The sequence below is a fragment of the Mirounga angustirostris genome, unplaced genomic scaffold, assembly GCF_029215605.1.
Source record: "Mirounga angustirostris isolate CCGP_5_RB_7025 unplaced genomic scaffold, mMirAng1.0.hap1 SCAF_4, whole genome shotgun sequence".
NCBI classification, from domain to species: domain Eukaryota; kingdom Metazoa; phylum Chordata; class Mammalia; order Carnivora; family Phocidae; genus Mirounga; species Mirounga angustirostris.
In genome coordinates this window covers 189,034,542-189,051,249 of record NW_026991712.1, presented here as the reverse complement: position 1 = coordinate 189,051,249, position 16,708 = coordinate 189,034,542, and the positions used below count along the sequence as shown (strand labels likewise).

General features: G+C 61.8%; 2 protein-coding genes across 3 annotated transcripts in view; one reads left to right on the top strand and one right to left on the bottom strand.

The window, feature by feature from the left end:
• PRKCZ (protein kinase C zeta) overlaps positions 1-8,509 on the top strand; it is a 104,275-nt gene extending 95,766 nt beyond the window's left edge. For both annotated transcript variants that reach the window (XM_064590092.1, XM_045898881.3), the window contains 7 exons: positions 641-776; positions 925-1,012; positions 2,598-2,717; positions 3,301-3,380; positions 3,718-3,807; positions 7,784-7,899; positions 8,042-8,509. In XM_064590092.1, coding sequence (XP_064446162.1) covers positions 641-776; positions 925-1,012; positions 2,598-2,717; positions 3,301-3,380; positions 3,718-3,807; positions 7,784-7,899; positions 8,042-8,129 — 718 coding nt within the window. In that variant the 3' untranslated portion in view covers positions 8,130-8,509. The remainder of the gene's footprint in view (positions 1-640; positions 777-924; positions 1,013-2,597; positions 2,718-3,300; positions 3,381-3,717; positions 3,808-7,783; positions 7,900-8,041) is intronic.
• Positions 8,510-8,539: 30 nt separating this feature from the next.
• Positions 8,540-16,439, bottom strand: FAAP20 (FA core complex associated protein 20). Its single transcript, XM_054513177.2, has 4 exons — positions 16,329-16,439; positions 16,024-16,153; positions 15,644-15,924; positions 8,540-11,106 (listed from the first exon to the last, which is right to left on the bottom strand). Exons 1-4 carry the CDS (start codon positions 16,388-16,390, stop codon positions 11,034-11,036), a joined length of 546 nt encoding a protein of 181 aa, XP_054369152.2. The 5' UTR covers positions 16,391-16,439; the 3' UTR covers positions 8,540-11,033.
• Positions 16,440-16,708: the final 269 nt, after the last annotated feature.

The window sequence follows — 16,708 nt, the reverse complement described above, 5'->3', positions numbered from 1 at the left end:
CCCCACACACTAGCATTTTCACTTTTAATTGTGGACAGAACCTAGAATTCACCGCGCTAGCCCTTGGCGAGTGCACCGCTCAGCGGCGTGAAGCACACTCACACCGCGTGCGCCCGTCCCCGCCGTGCGTCTCCGGAACGTTCCATCTTCCCGGACTGACGCTCCGCCCCCATGAGACACTGGCCCCCCGGCCTCCCCAGTCCCTGCTGCGACCTCCTGAGGGGGGATCCGACAGCATCTGTCCTTCTAGGACTGGCTCGTGTCACTGAGCGGAGCATCCGCAAGGTCCGTCCATGTCGCAGCAGGGCTCAGTACCCCGCTGTGTGGAGGGGCCACGCTTGCTTGTCCGTCCATCCGGCGAGGGGCACCCGGGTGGTCTCCACCTTTGGCCACAGTGAACAGTGCAGTTGTGGACGGGGCTGTGCACACGTCTTCAAGACCCTAGCTCACGTGTTTGGTTTTCCTGATAGGCACAGGAATGTCGGTGATACTATTCCCATTTTATTGATGACAAAGCCGGGGGTCAGAGGCTGTAATAACATGCTCTTGGTCACTTCAGTAGCGGCGTCCCCCCAGCTCCTGTCTGCCTGCACGGGCCTCCCACCCAAGCTCCCCGTTGGGCTCTCTCTGCCGCCCCCAGATTCTACGCTGCTGAGATCTGTATTGCTCTCAACTTCCTCCATGAGCGAGGGATCATCTACCGGGATCTGAAGCTGGACAACGTCCTCCTCGATGCTGACGGCCACATCAAGTTAACGGACTACGGCATGTGCAAGGCGAGTACGCGGTCCGTGGTCAGAGGTGCCCACCACCCGGTCACCGCGGCTCCAGGGGGCCCAGGGGCCTCGCGTTCACGGTCCTAAGCCAGCTTTCTCTGAGACACATCGTCCCACCAATGGGGGGTAACTGACTTTGTCCCCACAGGAAGGCCTGGGCCCTGGTGACACGACCAGCACTTTCTGCGGAACCCCGAATTACATCGCCCCAGAAATCCTGCGGGGGGAGGAGTATGGTGAGCGGGGCTGTCGGGCGGGCGGGGGAGCTGCTCGCTGGCACAGGGCAGGCGGATGCAGATGAGGGCAGCCCCTGGGCCCTGGAGGCATGCTCTTCTCAGGGATGTGGTCCCGGAGCAGAGGGGGCCGGGTGGACCTGCCGGGGCTGACCCTGCCAGGGGTCCTAACCCGGACTCTGGGGCCCTAGCCCAGTAGCCAGGGAGAGCGGTTTTATTGACCGATTACACCCGAAATACACACCCCTCACTTTGTTCCCGGCCCCTGTCACCATCTGGCCTCAGCCCTTATTTGAACCTGTGTGGCCCCCGTCTGTCCTCCTGGGTGTCCACTCAGGCGTCCCCAGGTGGAGGAACTGGATAGGATTCCTTTTATCAAGGAGCCCTAAGCGGTGGGGAAGGAAGCAAAGCCACACACGTGTACGAGTGCCCCCAGCTTGCGTGCCACCCCCACCAGTGGGGGAGTGACCGAGGGGGACAGGTTAACCTGCCTGCAGTCCCCGTGGAAGCGTCTCTGCCCCTCTGCTTTCTCTGGGTTTGAAACAAAACTGAGATTACTCTATGTGTGCACGTGTGTGTGTGTGTGGTGCATGTGCATGAGTGTGAAGTGCCACGTGTGACGCATGTATGTACGTGTGTGTGGTGTGCGTGCATGTGTTTGTACATGTGTATGGGTGTGTATGATACATATTTGTACACGTGTGATGCATGCTTGTGCATGCGTGTGGTGTGCGCGTGATGCACGCCTGTGCGTGTTTACGTGTGGTGTGCGTGTGATGCATGCTTGTGCGTGTGTGCCCACCCCACATACTCTTGTGTCCTAGTGTTTTCAGTGAGGCATGTCACAAATACACCATCAGATATTCTTAAACATTTTCTTTGCCATTAAAATGGGGGCTGGCTAGGTGGGCAGGTCACTTGCTCTCTCGGGTCAGAGGTGCCCACCAGGCTGCTATCCCCCGTGTCACTGAGGAGCCGGACAGGGAAGGACAGATGGCAGATGGGCAGACCAGGATCGGGCGTCTAGAAGCCGGTCTGGGCCTGGGGGTCCCGCACGGGATGGGGCGACAGCTCCAGAGAGCCTAAGGGGCTGCGGGCACAACTGAAGCCAGGCTCTCCCACTCCCATTCCCCGATGCGATAAAATACACCCTGCAACAGCGACTGCAGGAGAATGTGGGAAAGACTGCTTGCGGCCTTCATGAAAGGCAGCGTTCAAGTTTAGGTAGTAAGCCGAAGTAGAGTGAAAAGGATGGTTGCCCCACAGGCTCGCTCAGCTGCCCAAGTCTGCGCGGCCAGAGGGCGGGCCACTGGCTGGCTTAAAAGGCAAGATGACAATCTGGAAAACCAGCAGAGAGCCAGCAAGAGGGTTAACGGCCCTGATGTGGAAACAGCTTTGCAACTAGTTAAAAAAAAAAAGACACGGGCCCCAGGACGGTGGGCAGAGGGGAAGCCAGGCCGCCCAGGGCATGTCGGGGCACCGGGCCCAGCGCTGGCCGGAGCCGTGCCCGCGGCCGCGCTCCCCTGCCTCCCCACTGCATATGAGCCCCTGCCGACCGCCCGCGGCCCGGCCTGTGCCGTCCCTCCAGGCTTCAGCGTGGACTGGTGGGCGCTGGGGGTTCTGATGTTTGAGATGATGGCCGGGCGCTCCCCCTTTGACATCATCACCGACAACCCCGACATGAACACCGAGGACTACCTTTTCCAAGGTGCGTGGGCCACCAGGTGTCTCCCGAGGCTTCTTCAGGTGCCGCCCCCGGGCTGTGCGTTCGGGTCTCCCCCCCACCCGCCCGGCCCGCACAAACAAGGTCGGCCCATCCCCACACACCTGCTCTCAGGGAAGCAAGGACCCGGGGTGGGGAAGTGGGAGCGACCGTGGTGTGGGGGGCCAGTTCACCGGGAAAGCCCGCCTGTCCTGATTCAGCCCAGACTCCTTCCTGCCGCCACCAGGTGTGCGCCCTGGAGGCGTGGGTGGGCGGGGCCCCGGGCAGGGCTCCTTGCCACCTGCAGGTGCCGAATTCCCTGCCCGGGGATGGGGATGCGGGCGCCCAGGAACGCGGTCGTCCCCGCAGCGCCCTCTGGTGGTCCTGTGCAGAGGCGCCCTCGTCCGTGAGGCCCCCGCAGGATCCGGGGCGGGCGGGGGGTGGGGCCTCTGTGGCCGAGAGACCCTGCTGCATGCAGGGAGCGGGGGCCAGGGGCCCTGCAGACCGCCCAGCTCCGGGCTGGGCAGAGCAAACAGCAGGGAGCCTCGGGAAGGAACCAGACTTCTCACCAGGGCCCCACTCGTTGCAGTAATCCTGGAGAAGCCCATCCGGATCCCCCGATTCCTCTCCGTGAAGGCCTCCCACGTCTTGAAAGGATTTTTAAACAAGGTACACCTGTGGCCGCCGAGAAGGCCGTCCGAGTGTGGCTGCCCAGGCTGCTGCGGGACCCGGGGCGGGGGGGGGGCGGCTCTGCTTCCCGACCGGACCTCTGCCCTGTGCTTCGGCGTCTTCCGTCATACTTGCCAAAACAGAACAAGAAACTGTGCCCAAGAGAAATTCAGTGCAAGTACCGTCCGTCTGCTCTCAGCTGGGTGCTGAGGCGGCGGAGGGCATGCGGCGAAGCTCTTTAGGTCACAGAGGGAAAGGAAGCTGCGTGTCCTCTGGCTGTGAATCCGGGCTGCTTTGCACCATACTGACTGGTCCTTATTTGAACTCTGACCCCTAGGACCCCAAAGAGAGGCTCGGCTGCCGGCCACAGACGGGATTTTCCGATATCAAGTCTCACGCATTCTTCCGCAGCATAGACTGGGACCTGGTAAAGCACGGGGACCCGTTTGCTGACCCCCCCTCCAGGGCGGGCTGGGATGAAGGGTGTGGCGGGGCCGCCCTCTGGGGCCCTAGGAGAGGTCCTGCCTCGGTGTCCCCACCACGTGCTGTGCTGCCCGGGGGTCCGGTCGGGGACGTCCTTCATCTGTGACCACACCGCCTGGTTGATTCTGTGTAAAATCCACTGGTGGGAGCCGGTTTCATGGTTGGTTTACCAGAACCTGCCCTTCTTGGTCCCATCTTGGGCCACGGTGAACAGTGAAGGATACAAACCCTTTCCACTTTAGCACCCTGGTTCCTGGTACTAAAGGAAGATTGAACTGAATTTGGTTCACAACAAATAAGTGGCTGCAGAGTTACTGAAATATAACCTTTAAATTGTGCTCCTGAGACGAAGGAGATTAGCTAGCTAATTAAGTGAAGATTGGACTTTAGCTCAAACTAGATCGGGAGAAAGCCCCGCTCTGGGTGCTGTCGCGTCTCCCCCTCCCCCTCCCGCTGCTGTGGAGGCCCGTGGCCAGTGCTGAGGCCCGCCGGGGGCAGGGCAGCTCTCGTCCACTCCCTCTGGTCACTGTCACTTTCCACCCACAGGACTGTCGTCTGCGCATTTGTGGGGTCGCGGTGAGGAGCGCGCTCAGACCACGCGCCCACCCCGCCCACACCCAGCCCTGTCCAGGCCGCGGCTGGGTGATTTCAAAACACAATCCAGCGTCCTCTCCCTTGGAGTTATTAGACACAAATTCTTAGAACAATATTCAGAGCACAGGTACTTTTTAATTAAGAAAAAGACTTTGGGGGCACCTGGCTGGCTCAGTCAGTGGAGCGTGTGACTCTTGATGTCAGAGTCGTGTGTTCAAGCCCCACGTTGGGTGTAGAGCTTACTCAAAAAAACGGAAGAAAAGAGAAACTGACTTTGATTGGTCCACTAGCACAAGGGAGGGCAAATTAGATTTGGGCTGGTTTCTGACCATTATCCGTACAGCTCGGGACACCTGGCCTGGAGGAAAGTGCCACCGCCAGGCGTCCACAACCCCTGGGCCACGCTGAGCCTCCGTGGCCCACGTATTGACGGGCCGGGCCCATGGCAGGGCCTTGGGGGTTCCGCACAGCACAGCCCCCAGCACTCGCTAGGCAGGTGTCATCCCACTGAGCTGGAAAAGGCCTTCGTAGATACCTCGGCCACTGTCGGCGGGGCTCCAGCCAGATGCCGGTGATGCATGCAGGGAGCAGGGGCCAGGGGCCCTGCAGACCGCCCAGCTCCGGGCTGGGCAGAGCAAACAGCAGGGAGCCTCGGGAAGGAACCAGACTTCTCACCAGGGCCCCACTCGTTGCAGTAATCCTGGAGAAGCCCATCCGGATCCCCCGATTCCCGAGGGTGGCATCTGGCCATCTCTGGTCAGTGCATCCTGGCCGGAAGCACTCAAGTGCAGCCTGCGTTTGCCGGGATCAGAAGGCTAAGGGTTGATGGCGTGCGTGTGAAACGATGAGGGTGCTCTTCCACGAGCAGTGTCCACATTTATAAGCCACGTCCAGACCCCAATCGGTCGAGGAAGGTGCAGGTGGTCCCCTAGGGGACACGGGGGCCTGCGGGCCCACCCTTGGCTCTGCGGAGTGCATGACCACCCGCTCGGCCGCCATTGCGGACACGCCTGAGCGGAAAGACGCGTATTGCGTGAGGCGGCCCGCGGGGTCCGAGCACAGTGCCCCGCCGTACTTGAGGGTATGCTGTTTTCGGTGGGAGGGATGTGCAGAGAGTGGAGGGAAAGAAGCATTTTGATAAAATGGGTGCTGGGGTCGCTCTGCCCTCACAGGGCGGCTCCTGGAATTCCCTTGCTACCCCCACGGCCGGGAGAGCAGGGTCCAGCACAGTCTCTGCTTCGCACACATCCGGTGGGGGGCTCATCACCCGGAGCTGGGGAAACAGGGACTAGCGGACAGGAGAAGCCCCGCTCGGAGATGCTGTCACCCTGGACCCCACTCTGCCTCTCCCACCCAGTCCTCAGACACTCAGCCTCCAGGTCTGGGCCTCTGCCCGCCCCCAGGACGGGACTGCTCCCTGCCTAGCCTTGCCAGGGGCGGCCTCCTCTGTCCAGGGACCTCCTGCTTCCTCTCAAGCTTCTCGGAGCCCCCGAGGCCCCCAGCACCCTCTGCGGGGCAGCCCACCGCCCTTGCCTCCTCCAGGCCCTCAGAACCGCAGCCTGCCTGGCCGCCACGCATGCCCCTTCCAGCCTCCTCTCTGCTCACACCGGCTCTGCCGAGCGGCGGCCTGCCTCTGGGCGGCATCCAGGTGGCACTGTTCTTGCTCACTGCTTTTGGCTGAGGAAAGGAGGTGACGCTCTTGAGACGCTCGTGAGACAGTCTCGGAGGGAGGCTGAGCAGCCTCACGCCCTCAGACCAGAGGATGGGGCCCCGGGATGGGGGGTGGGCGTGGAGGACCCCGGGAGAGCTTCTTGCTTCAGACCCAGCTCCACTTGCTTCTTGGGTCTGCTGCGACTTGCTATTTAAATCTTAAAGCAGCCAAGACCTAAGGTGGGGAAATAGCTTAAGAAATACCCCCCCCCTTTTTATCAGAAAAGATTGCATACAAAAGAATATGGGTAATTGTGTATAAAAGGTGAGAAGCAACAAGGACGGGGCCTTGGTCCCCACGCACACGGGTGACCGCTCTGCCTGCAGGGACAGCCCGTCCTCTCTGCCACATGCCCTCTCCTGCCCGGGGACCGGATGCCGTGCCAGCCACATCCCTGTGTGTGTCGGGCAGCCGGCGGGAAGGACTCGTCCATGTCTGGGACACCCCCAGGTCCTCCACTTGCCGAAGTGGGGCCCGAGCCGCTCATGTTCCACGCCCGCTCTGCTTCTGTTGTAACTGGAACGGCTCGTCACGTCGGCCTTGGACAGTTCCACGGCCTGCGCGGGGACGTGTGCAGCCCCACGCAGGCAGGCGTGTCCAGGCTCAGCCCTACCAAGGGCCCAGCAGGCCTGGGCAGCGTGCTGCGTGCTTCCTCTCCCCGGCCTCACGCGTGGTTACACGGCACGGAGGGGACCCAACACGATGGCCCCACAGGGCAGGCCCGTGTCTCTTGCTCACGGCTCAGTGTTCTCGGGCACAGCGCACACCCGCTGGGGGCGGGGGGAGGCTTGCGTGTGTCACGGAGGGACTGGGCAAGCAGGCCCTCACTGTCCTCGCCGCTGAGGGGCCCCTGGCCCGGGCACTCCGCCCTCTGGCATGAGCGTGTCTCAGCCCCATAAAGGGTGAGTTGGAAGTCAGAGTCTGGATCCTGAGAAGCCCTGTTTCCTGCCTGACGAGCATCCCTTGTGATTAGAAACAGAGGATCAGTTACGGCTTTTCGGGGAGGAAGGTCCCGGTGGGACAAGGGCTCACCAAGCGGCGGCGTGGGCAGCGGCGTCCCTGCCGAGTCCGAGCTCCTTTACGACCAGGGTTCCAAGTTGTAAGAAAGGAAACGCTCCTGGGACGCCTGGGTGGCTCAGTCGTTAAGCGTCTGCCTTCGGCTCAGGTCATGATCCCAGGGTCCTGGGATCAAGCCCCGCATCGGGCTCCCTGCTCGGCGGGGAGCCTGCTTCTCCCTCTCCCACTCCCCTTGCTTGTGTTGCTGCTTTCACTCTCTCTCTCTCTGTCAAATAAATAAATAAAATCTTTAAAAAAAAAAAAAAGAAAGGAAACGCTCCCGAGACCAGCCTGGTTCGGTTTCAGGGGCCGGGCTGTGGGGGTGCAGATGCCCAGCCGGCTCTGTCCCGGGTACAGGGCCCATGTGGCCCATGCTGCCAGCATTTCTAAACTCAGGGTTTTTCTGGCTTCAGATGCTTTCTCCTAGATTTGTGTTTAAGGGAAAAGAAAGCTAGTCTTCAAATACGGGACATACTTAAACACGGAGTGTCTTCTATTCCGTCCTGTGGTTTGAGTCCCTGCAAAGACCCAATCTGACTTCTTGCCTTGTTCTTCCCAGTTGGAGAAGAAGCAGGCCCTTCCGCCATTCCAGCCCCAGATAACCGACGAGTACGGTCTGGACAACTTCGACACCCAGTTCACCAGCGAGCCCGTGCAGCTGACCCCAGATGATGAGTGAGGCCTGGGTGGGGGGCGGGGGGCGGGGGGGCGGCCAGGAGGGTCGGATCACCCCGTCAGCCGTCTGCCCTGTCCGGGTCGGCCGCGGGCTTGGGGGCAGGGGCTGACACCAGACCCTGCGCTCTGCCTGTGCACACAGGGACGTCATAAAGAGGATCGACCAGTCCGAGTTTGAAGGTTTCGAGTACATCAACCCGTTACTGCTCTCCACCGAGGAGTCCGTGTGAGGCCGTCTTCTCTGTCATGGACACGTCTGTGAATGACCCCTTCGCTCTATCCTTAACCACAGCGCATGCATGCCAGGCTGGACGCAAGGCTCCAAGCGCGGCCAGGAGGGACACTTGCCGCGGAGACCGTGGACGGGGCGTCCAGCCGGCCCTTCTCGGAGCGGAACAGTCTGGCGTCTGGGCCCGCGCGGCCGGCTTCGTGCTGGAGGAGTTTGCTTCTTGTGCCTGCGCCGCGGAGGACCCGCGGTGACTGTGTCCGAGGGAGAAACTGCCCCACGATTTCGAAGGTGCACACTTTCCACAGAAACAGAACTGACCTGCTCCGCCAGGAGACTTAGCCTATAATGTCCTGAGGAATAAAATGTGCCCATGATGTTGAAGCCTCCCTGGTGCCTTTTTTCTGCGAGCGGCACCTGCCCAGAGTCGCGGGCGACACCCACACGGGAGGCCCCAGAGCGGGCGGGGTCTGTGCCAAGTGGTGGCTGGGGACTGGGGACGGGAGTCCGAGTGCCCGCAGGGACGCACTGCGATGAAGAATTTACAAATTTGGAACGTTTTCTAAATCCCGGTAGGTTTCTGTTAATATTTAACACGTGTGTCACACCCGTGCGTCGCCATGGTCCAGCGTGGAGGCCACACGGCATCCAGACGGATCCTGCTGCTGACAGAAGCACCCGGAGACCAAAAAAGGTAAGGAAGTTGAAAACAAAATCTGCACAAAATATTTCTGCAAACACTAAGCTCCGTGATATCCTGTATTAAATCTTCAAAAAAATATTTTTACCGGTAATAAGTATGCTCAGAATTAGAAAATTTAAAAACATCTGCGTGTAGGTGCCCCTAGCCTTACATAATAAATCTAGAAGACCCACGAACATTCCACCCCGGTTGCAGAGTAGCTTTTCTACAACACAGAGACTTGTCTCAACCAGTGATGCAATTGCAACCGGGAAGACTTGCCTCCAAAGACAGAAATTAGGGACCCCAGAGCAGATCCCGAGGGCCAACTTCTGGGTCTCACGGGGGTCACAGCCTGGAGCTGACATCCATAGCACGGCGTCCGCCCGAGGGCTAGGCGGTCAGTCGGGACTGGTGAGCGGAGCCCTGGGACGGGCTGATGTCACACGGGGAGGGGGAGAGCCCCGTGTGCCCAGGAGGGGATAACAAACGGCTGCTGAGAGCCCCCTTGGGCACAATGACAGCGTCTGTTCCAACAGGACGGGGACCCTGGATTTGTTGAGACTGAAAGCATTGATTTCTTGCTGCCAAACAGCGGCTCGGGTTCCAGCTGGGCGGGTCCTGTGCAGACGTGTGCACATGGCCGGGCTGGTGCCTCGGGGACACGTAGAGCCGTCTGCTTTATAAATTCAAGAAGGGGAAGGTAGCACTGCAGTGGGGGTGGGAAGCAGCAGCCCCAACATTGGCGAGCGGCATGGGTTGTCTGGATGGCCTGTGGATGGAGACACCGTGGCCATGGCCGGCGCAGTCTGTGGTTGGCGCGGTGAGCGGGCAGCGCCCGTCCCCAGCCATCTTCCTCCCACAGCTGGCGTTTGCGGGCCAAGGCCGGGCAGGCTTCTCGCATCCACTAAAGAAAGACTTAGAGGAACACGCATGCTATTATTTCTGATAAAACTAGGTGTTTCCAGAAAGCAGCAGTTTTGGAAGGTGTTTTTATTTTATTATTTTTTTAAGATTTTATTTATTAGAGAGCGAGCACACAAGCAGGGGGAGCAGGAGGGAGAAGCAGGCTTCCCGTGGAGCAGGGAGCCCGATGCAGGGCTCCATCCCAGGACCCTGGGATCATGACCTGAGCGGAAGGCAGTCGCTTAACCACTGAGCCACCCAGGCGCCCTGGAAAGCGTTTTCTAAAAAATAGACTTTTTATAGAGCAGTTTTAGGTTCATATCAAAATTGCAGGGCATCTGCAGAGATTTCCCACGTGCCCCTGCCCCCATGTACCGCCACCCCCCCCTCCCTTCCCAGGGGCCACTTGTGACCGCGGACAAACCGCACAAACATGTCATCGTCCCCAGGGTGCTGGGTGCACATCTTGGGGGCGCAGCGCACAGTTTGGACAAAATGATGACATGTACCCACCAGTGCAGATTGGTGCACACGCCCGAAGTCCCGTGTGCCCGTCCGTGGTGCCCACAGGTCTCTCGACTGTCTCTGTAGTTTTGCCTTTTCCAGAAGCCCCTACAGGGGGTCACGCAGCATGCGGTCTGCAGACTGGCATCTTTCCCTTGGTCACGTGCAGTTAGGTTCCTCCACGGTCTTCATGGCTCGTGACCCGCTCCCTGCCACCACTGCTCTGCGGCCACGGTGGGTGCCACAAAAGCCCAGCTCTTCCAGAATCTGTGGGCCATCAGCACTGGAAGGAGAGCTACCTACAGATGCTCTTGTGCCCCATTTTCCACGGGCCCCGGAAGCCCAACACCTGGCTGATGCGGAATGTTCTGGCACACTGGCCTGCCCACTGCGATGACGCCTGGCCCGGTCCCGCCCCTTAAGTCCCCGCCCGTCCGTGGGTGAGGTGTCTTCCGCCCGGGGTGGCCGGCACTGCATAATGAGCACTTCATCTGGGGAATTAAAACACGGTGTGAGCGGGGTCTGCGGAGGCAGGAAAACGTGCAGCCCCCGCCTGTCCGCAGATGCAGCCAGTTCTGCTCACGAGTCTCAGCTCATGCACCTGGGCCTGGTCCCTCTGCTGAGCGGCTCTGTCCATTCCGGACGGCAGGAGAGCGCTCTGCTTAGCGTCAGCCAAAAAGGGAGAGGAGCCCGGGTTTCGGTCCCGATACAAACACACCACACCAGGAGTCCACACTGACATTTTAACACGTGGCTTCCAGGGCGGAGAGGACACGGTTCCGGCAGGGGGAGGCTGGGCCTCCGCACTGGCTAGGCTCACCACACCACGTCTTCCGTGCTTTCCGCCAGGCACTGAGCAAGGTGGCCATCGATGTCCAGCGGGGCCAGACTGCAAGAGGGAGGAGATGGTCACCCAGGCACGCGAACGCTGGCCACACGCCACCTGGCCAGGGCACCCGCCACGCACCTTCACGGCCTTCCCTGGTGTGACCACCTCACCAAAGGTCAGCCAGAGAGAACCCCGCAACAGTCTCCATAGCTGGTCGGAAACGGGGAAGGTCCAGAGAGGCCACACGAGCCAGAACAGGCCTTCCCAAATCCTGTTCCCCGGGGCTGTTTCTCTGGGCCAGGCGCTCAGTGCACCTGGACACACGTTCTCAAGGCTCACCCAGGCACCTGCGTCTGGGGGGAGGGGGGCGCCATGTGTCTGAACGAGCCTCCCAGGGATTCTGGAACCCACTCGACTTGAGAACCTCACGGCTCCCAGGGAACTGCTTGTCCTGGAGCCTGAAAGCCCGCCTGGCGGTGCACAGGACAGGTGAGAAGCTCCTCTGCAGGGCCTCAAGGTCGAGGGCGGCCCTTCCTTGCTCCCCGGCCTGCCCACGGCTGGGCCTCTGTCAGAGGTCCGTCAGAGGGTCACGTCCTCTTACGAAAACCGCCCCACTTGGCCCCCCCAAAAGGAAAAGCACAAAGGCTGGGACCCCAGGAGCACGATCACTGTCTGTCCAGAGACGCAGGGAAATGAAGTGGGTGGAAGGTGCGTGTGCAGCTCAGGTCTGAGATCGTGTTTTCTTGACGTGGACAGACCAAGCCCCCTTAGGGAGGGGGTTCAGTGAACCTGGGCTGCCAACCTACAGCTCTGGGGGCTCCGAGGCCTATGGTTGGCCTCTCGGTGTCCAGTGGGGTGTGGGGAGGGGTCTGGATTCGTGGCACAGAGCACTTCCCATCCCTGATCTCATCTGACCCCATCAAGGAGGGGGGGCCAGGCAGGACCGTCTCCGATGTGCTTGAGAGCTGTGGGCGGGCAGCTTCTGGCCGTGCCCCCGAGAGTGGCAGAGCTGGGGTGCTCAGCAGGGCTGCTGGGGGACACACTCCCACAACGCGGCCGAGCCCACCGGCTGCAAGCGGCAGTGTTCCTGTGTCCACCCATCGGCTGGCCTGCCCTCAGCTCCTCGGCCTCCTGCTATTGGCCAAGGCCTGTCCAGACCCCCTCCTGCAACCCTTACGCTCCAGACGGGCCCAGCCTCCCTGTACCTCCCTGGGCCTGGCAGCACGAGTGACAACCCCCTTCCTGTTGGGACTTAAATATCCCCCCCAGCCTGTCCCAGGCCGGCACGTGTCACGGTGGCCGGAGCCCCACCTGCACTTACAGAGCGGAGCTCAGCACACCGGTTTTGCCCCCGCGGCCTTCCCCAGTGGGGCACCCCTGGGCCTGTTAGCAGCTGACAGAGCGGACACCCCCTTCATCACCATGGCTCCCGCTGGACCCTCTGCGCCATGGCCTGAGGCGGTTTGCCCACAGGGCTTCTCCCTAGCCCCAGGGACCTCCCAAGATGTGACCCTTCCTCTGTCCGATCTAGAGCCATCCGGCTCAGCTGGCCAAGTTCACAGGCCAGAGTAGAAAGGCCCGTCCCTGGAGCAACACTGCACGACGGCGGGGAGCACAGCACCGCCTCTCGCCCTGCTGCTCTGGGCGCCTGTGCCCCTCCAGTGGCCGCCAGCTACCTTCTCAGACTTTGTAGGGCTGGCCAGTGGGCTCCCCAGTCCCTAGGGCCCCTGCCTGCTCTCTCCAAGGCTGCCAGGAGATCCTAAGGTCTGGACCGGGCCACCTTGTCTGGGGTTTCCAGGGGGTATCCCTTGGGGGGGCACCCTCTGGGACCCTTCAGACCCCCCCCGCCCCGAGTAAGCGAACTTGGTCTCAGCAGCCCTGTCCCGCACGCAGTTTCTGCAGCAGCTTGCCCAAGACGGGCCTGCCTTCCGTCACCTCGAAGCCCATGTGTGGCCGTTGGCGTGGCTGCAGGAGAGGAGACTCGGCCCAAGAGCCTCCAGGCGTCTGCCTCAGACACAGCAACCCGCAGGGGCCCCGCACTGGCACAGGGCCAGCAAGCCAGGTGCCCCTCGCACACGCGGGACACGACTCAGCTTCTGGCTTCCCCATCCCCACGTCAAGTGGCCCATGGGAGCCCGTCCTCCCAACCGCCCCCCGAGAGCCCACAGAACACGCAAACCTAGCAGCAAGCGGATGGGGTTTCACACCCCGTTTGTCGAATCCACCACGTAACCATCCGTCGCATCACAGAATAAAGCCGTCCTGAGTGACCTGGAAACGCTAAGGCTTTGAGAAGAACGGTGCGCTCATCCCACAGCACCCTGTCCCCAAAGCACACCCATCACCAGAAGCCCTCGGGTCACCAGTCACCCCCGTGGCCTGTCAGAAGGGCAGAGCGCAGCCTCGGTCTCTGGGTCAAAAATTTCCCAAGTGGGGCGCCCAGCTGGCTCAGTCAGCAGAGCATGTGACCCTTGACCTCGGGGGTCAGGAGTTCAAGCCCCACGCTGGCTGTAGAGTTTACTTAAAAATATTTTTTTAAATAAAAGATATTATATATTAAAACAATTTTTCCCAAGAATCACTAAAAGCTGACAGTTTTCTAGAGAAAGTCACAAGACAGTTGGACAGTTTCGTTACTGCGTACACCTGCCACACCAGACCCTCCCTCCCATGGCCCAGGTTGTCTCCCTGCCCCAGGGTCCTGAGCATCCCAAGGGCCCGCGCCTTTGTTTGCAGCGACCCATGTGTCCCCAGTCACAGGGCAGACCTGAGGGGCGTGTCCTGGCCCGAGGACCCTCTCCTTTGCAGTCACATGGAAGAACGCGCTACGAGCATTTCAGACACGCTGAGGCCTGGACCCCACTGCGCTGACACCTACTTTGGGAAAAATGAGACACTCTGCCAAGCCTTAATTTAACTGCTTAAGAAACTCAAATCTGCAGTTTTTCTCTCCCTGCTGTCTCTGTCATCGGGAATCTTTTCCTTTAGACTGTGTAGAAACGCCAGCATCCCAAAGATGAGCCCCCTCCGGAAGAGGAGGAAAGGTGGGGCACCCTGACAGCTTCTGCCAAGAAAACACATTTCCCGCCAGGGTCTGCAGTGGCGTCCTCTGCCCCTGGGCTTCGTGGACCAGGCGTGAGTCGGGAAGACCACAGTTTTTAAAGAGTAATCACCGCATTCTCAGAACTGGCGAGCCGGTCGGTATTTGCAACCCACAACCATCCCAAAACACAACTACAGGCAAGAGGCATTGCAGTGAGATGCTGGGTCTGCGAACATTCTGCAAATTCCCCGGTGCTCCTGTGGGCCGCTGAGCCACCTCCGCCAGGCCCGGCTTGTGGCTCCGCCTGCCGGGGCTTCACCCACATGCACCGTCCCTGTCCCCGTCCCCGTGTGGGACAGCCACCACCTCACCCAAACCAGGCCGCTCTTGCCTCCCCAGCCCTGGGCTGTGCGGGCACTTCAAGGAGATAAATGTGGGGGTACTGGGCTCACCCCAGCACCGGGCTTTCAAAGCCTTGTTCCCGTAACAACGGTGCAGACTGGAGGAGCCCAGACAGTTGACCACCGACCGACAGGATCACGACGGGATCAAAAGATCTTCGTGGGCAGGCTCTGTGTGCTCATCCGAACCAGGGGCTTGAGGGGGTTTGGTCTGCCATCAGCTCCATCGCCCTCACTGTCCAGGATGGTGTTTGCTTCTGGAGGACCAGGGATGCGGCCCGGGACTTGCACACCATGTCTCAGCCACAGGAAATCTGGAGCGGCCCACTTACTGAAACCTGCCGTCCATTCACTGCACCTGAGCCCTATGACCCCCACACCTGTGTCCTTAGCTGTGGGACGTGGCCCACAAGCTGCGCAGTTCAGGTTTAACATCTCAGCAAAACTGAATTCCATTCCCCTTACTTAAAAAAAGATATAAAGAGGGCACCTGGGTGGCTCAGTCAGTTAAGCGTCTGACTCTTGGTTTCGGCTCAGGTCTGATCTCGGGGTCGTAGGATGGAGCCCTGCGCCAGGCTCCATGCTCAGCAGGGAGACTGCTTGGTCCCTCTCCCTCTGCCCCTACCCCCCATCTGCACTCCCTGTCTCTGTAAAATAAATAATTACATCTTTTTTTAAAAAAGGAATATAAAAATATACAATGAGTTCTTAAAGGAAAACAGCATCTCTAGGCACAAAAAGTCTTCTTTTTTAAAACCTACCCCTACGAAGACAGCGGTGGGATGCTTTAAACAGGAAACTGCTTGGCGACCCACAGCCTGGGGGGGGCCCTGGAGATGGCAGTCACCACTAGGTTCCCTGTGACTTAGAGGTGGGGCTCCCTGCCCTCCGGCGGCAGAGTCGGCTCCAGGGAGACTGCCGCCTGTCCACGGGGCTCAAAGGACGAGTGAGCGGTGGACCCCCAGACCATACACCTGCGCCGTCTGGCTAACGGGTTCAGTCACTGAGCCCCGCAAACTCCGCAGGCACCAACTAGCACCTGAAGAGGCCGAAGCTGAGCCCAAGCACCCCTCGGCCTTCTAAACGTGGCTGTGGCTCCCCAACAGGGCTGGGGTGAGCGGAGGGGAATGGAGGCCAGGCCCCGCGCACTCACCTGGGGGCGAAGTCGGCCTGGCACATGGGGCAGCTCCGCAGGGTCGCCTCCCACAGCTGCTCCTGGGCGCCGGGGGTCCCGCGGGGCTCAGGCGCGGGGCGTCGCTGCGGGGACCGGGCAGGGGGCCCCGAGCGCGCCCGGGCCCCAAGCAGCACCCGGTAGGAGCGCCCGGGGTCCCCGCCTCCCGTCGGGGCCGGTGGGAAGGGCGTCCAGGAAAAGGTCCGGGCTCCCACGGTGAACACCTCGGGGGGCGCGGTGCGCTCGGGACCCCGGCCGGGCTCCTGCCAAACGAGGTCGTGGGGCCGCGTCGGGCGCCTCCCCGGCCAGGGCGCCCGCCCCACTGCACACCCGGCCTCCCCGGGCGCCGCCCCACTACGCACCGGGCCGGGGAAGGCAGGCAGCGACGGCAGCTCTCCGTCGGGGCTCAGGTCCGCGCTCCCAGCTCGCAGCAGCTCCGCCCACGGCCGCGCGCACCCGCCGCTATCCCCCGGGAGGGGCCCCCCGCGGCCGCTGGGGGTGCGGGGAGAACTCAGCGGGGGACCCGGCGGGGGCGGGGAACCGAGTCGGGTTCCGGGAAACACGTGGGCGCGGGGCCCGGAGCGCCCAGGGGACACCGGCCTCCCCCCGACCCCCGGCCAGCCCCCCCACAGGCCTCCCCCCCCCACTCTCCCGGCCCCGGCCTCACCCGCCCCCCGAGGACGGCCTCCGGCGGCGCAGCCCCTGCCGCGGCCTCCGCGCCGCCTCCATCCGCCCCCAGCCGCGCGTCGGGCGGAAGTGAGCGGCCCGCCGGGGACCCCGCCCCCGACACAGACCCCGCCCCGCCCCGCCCCTCGCCGTGGACCCCGCCCCCGACACAGACCCCGCCCCGCCCCTCGCCGTGGACCCCGCCCCTCGCCGTGGACCCCGCCCCCCCGGCCCCGCGCCAAGCTCCTGGCTCAAGTGCGCTGTGGACCCGGCCGCCCCCCAGCCCCGCCGGCGCGCCCCGATCCCTCCCCTGTGCGCGCTGGAGCCCGCCCCTGGCCGCGCACCCCCACCCCACAGCCTGCTCCTGGGGCCCTGAGGCGG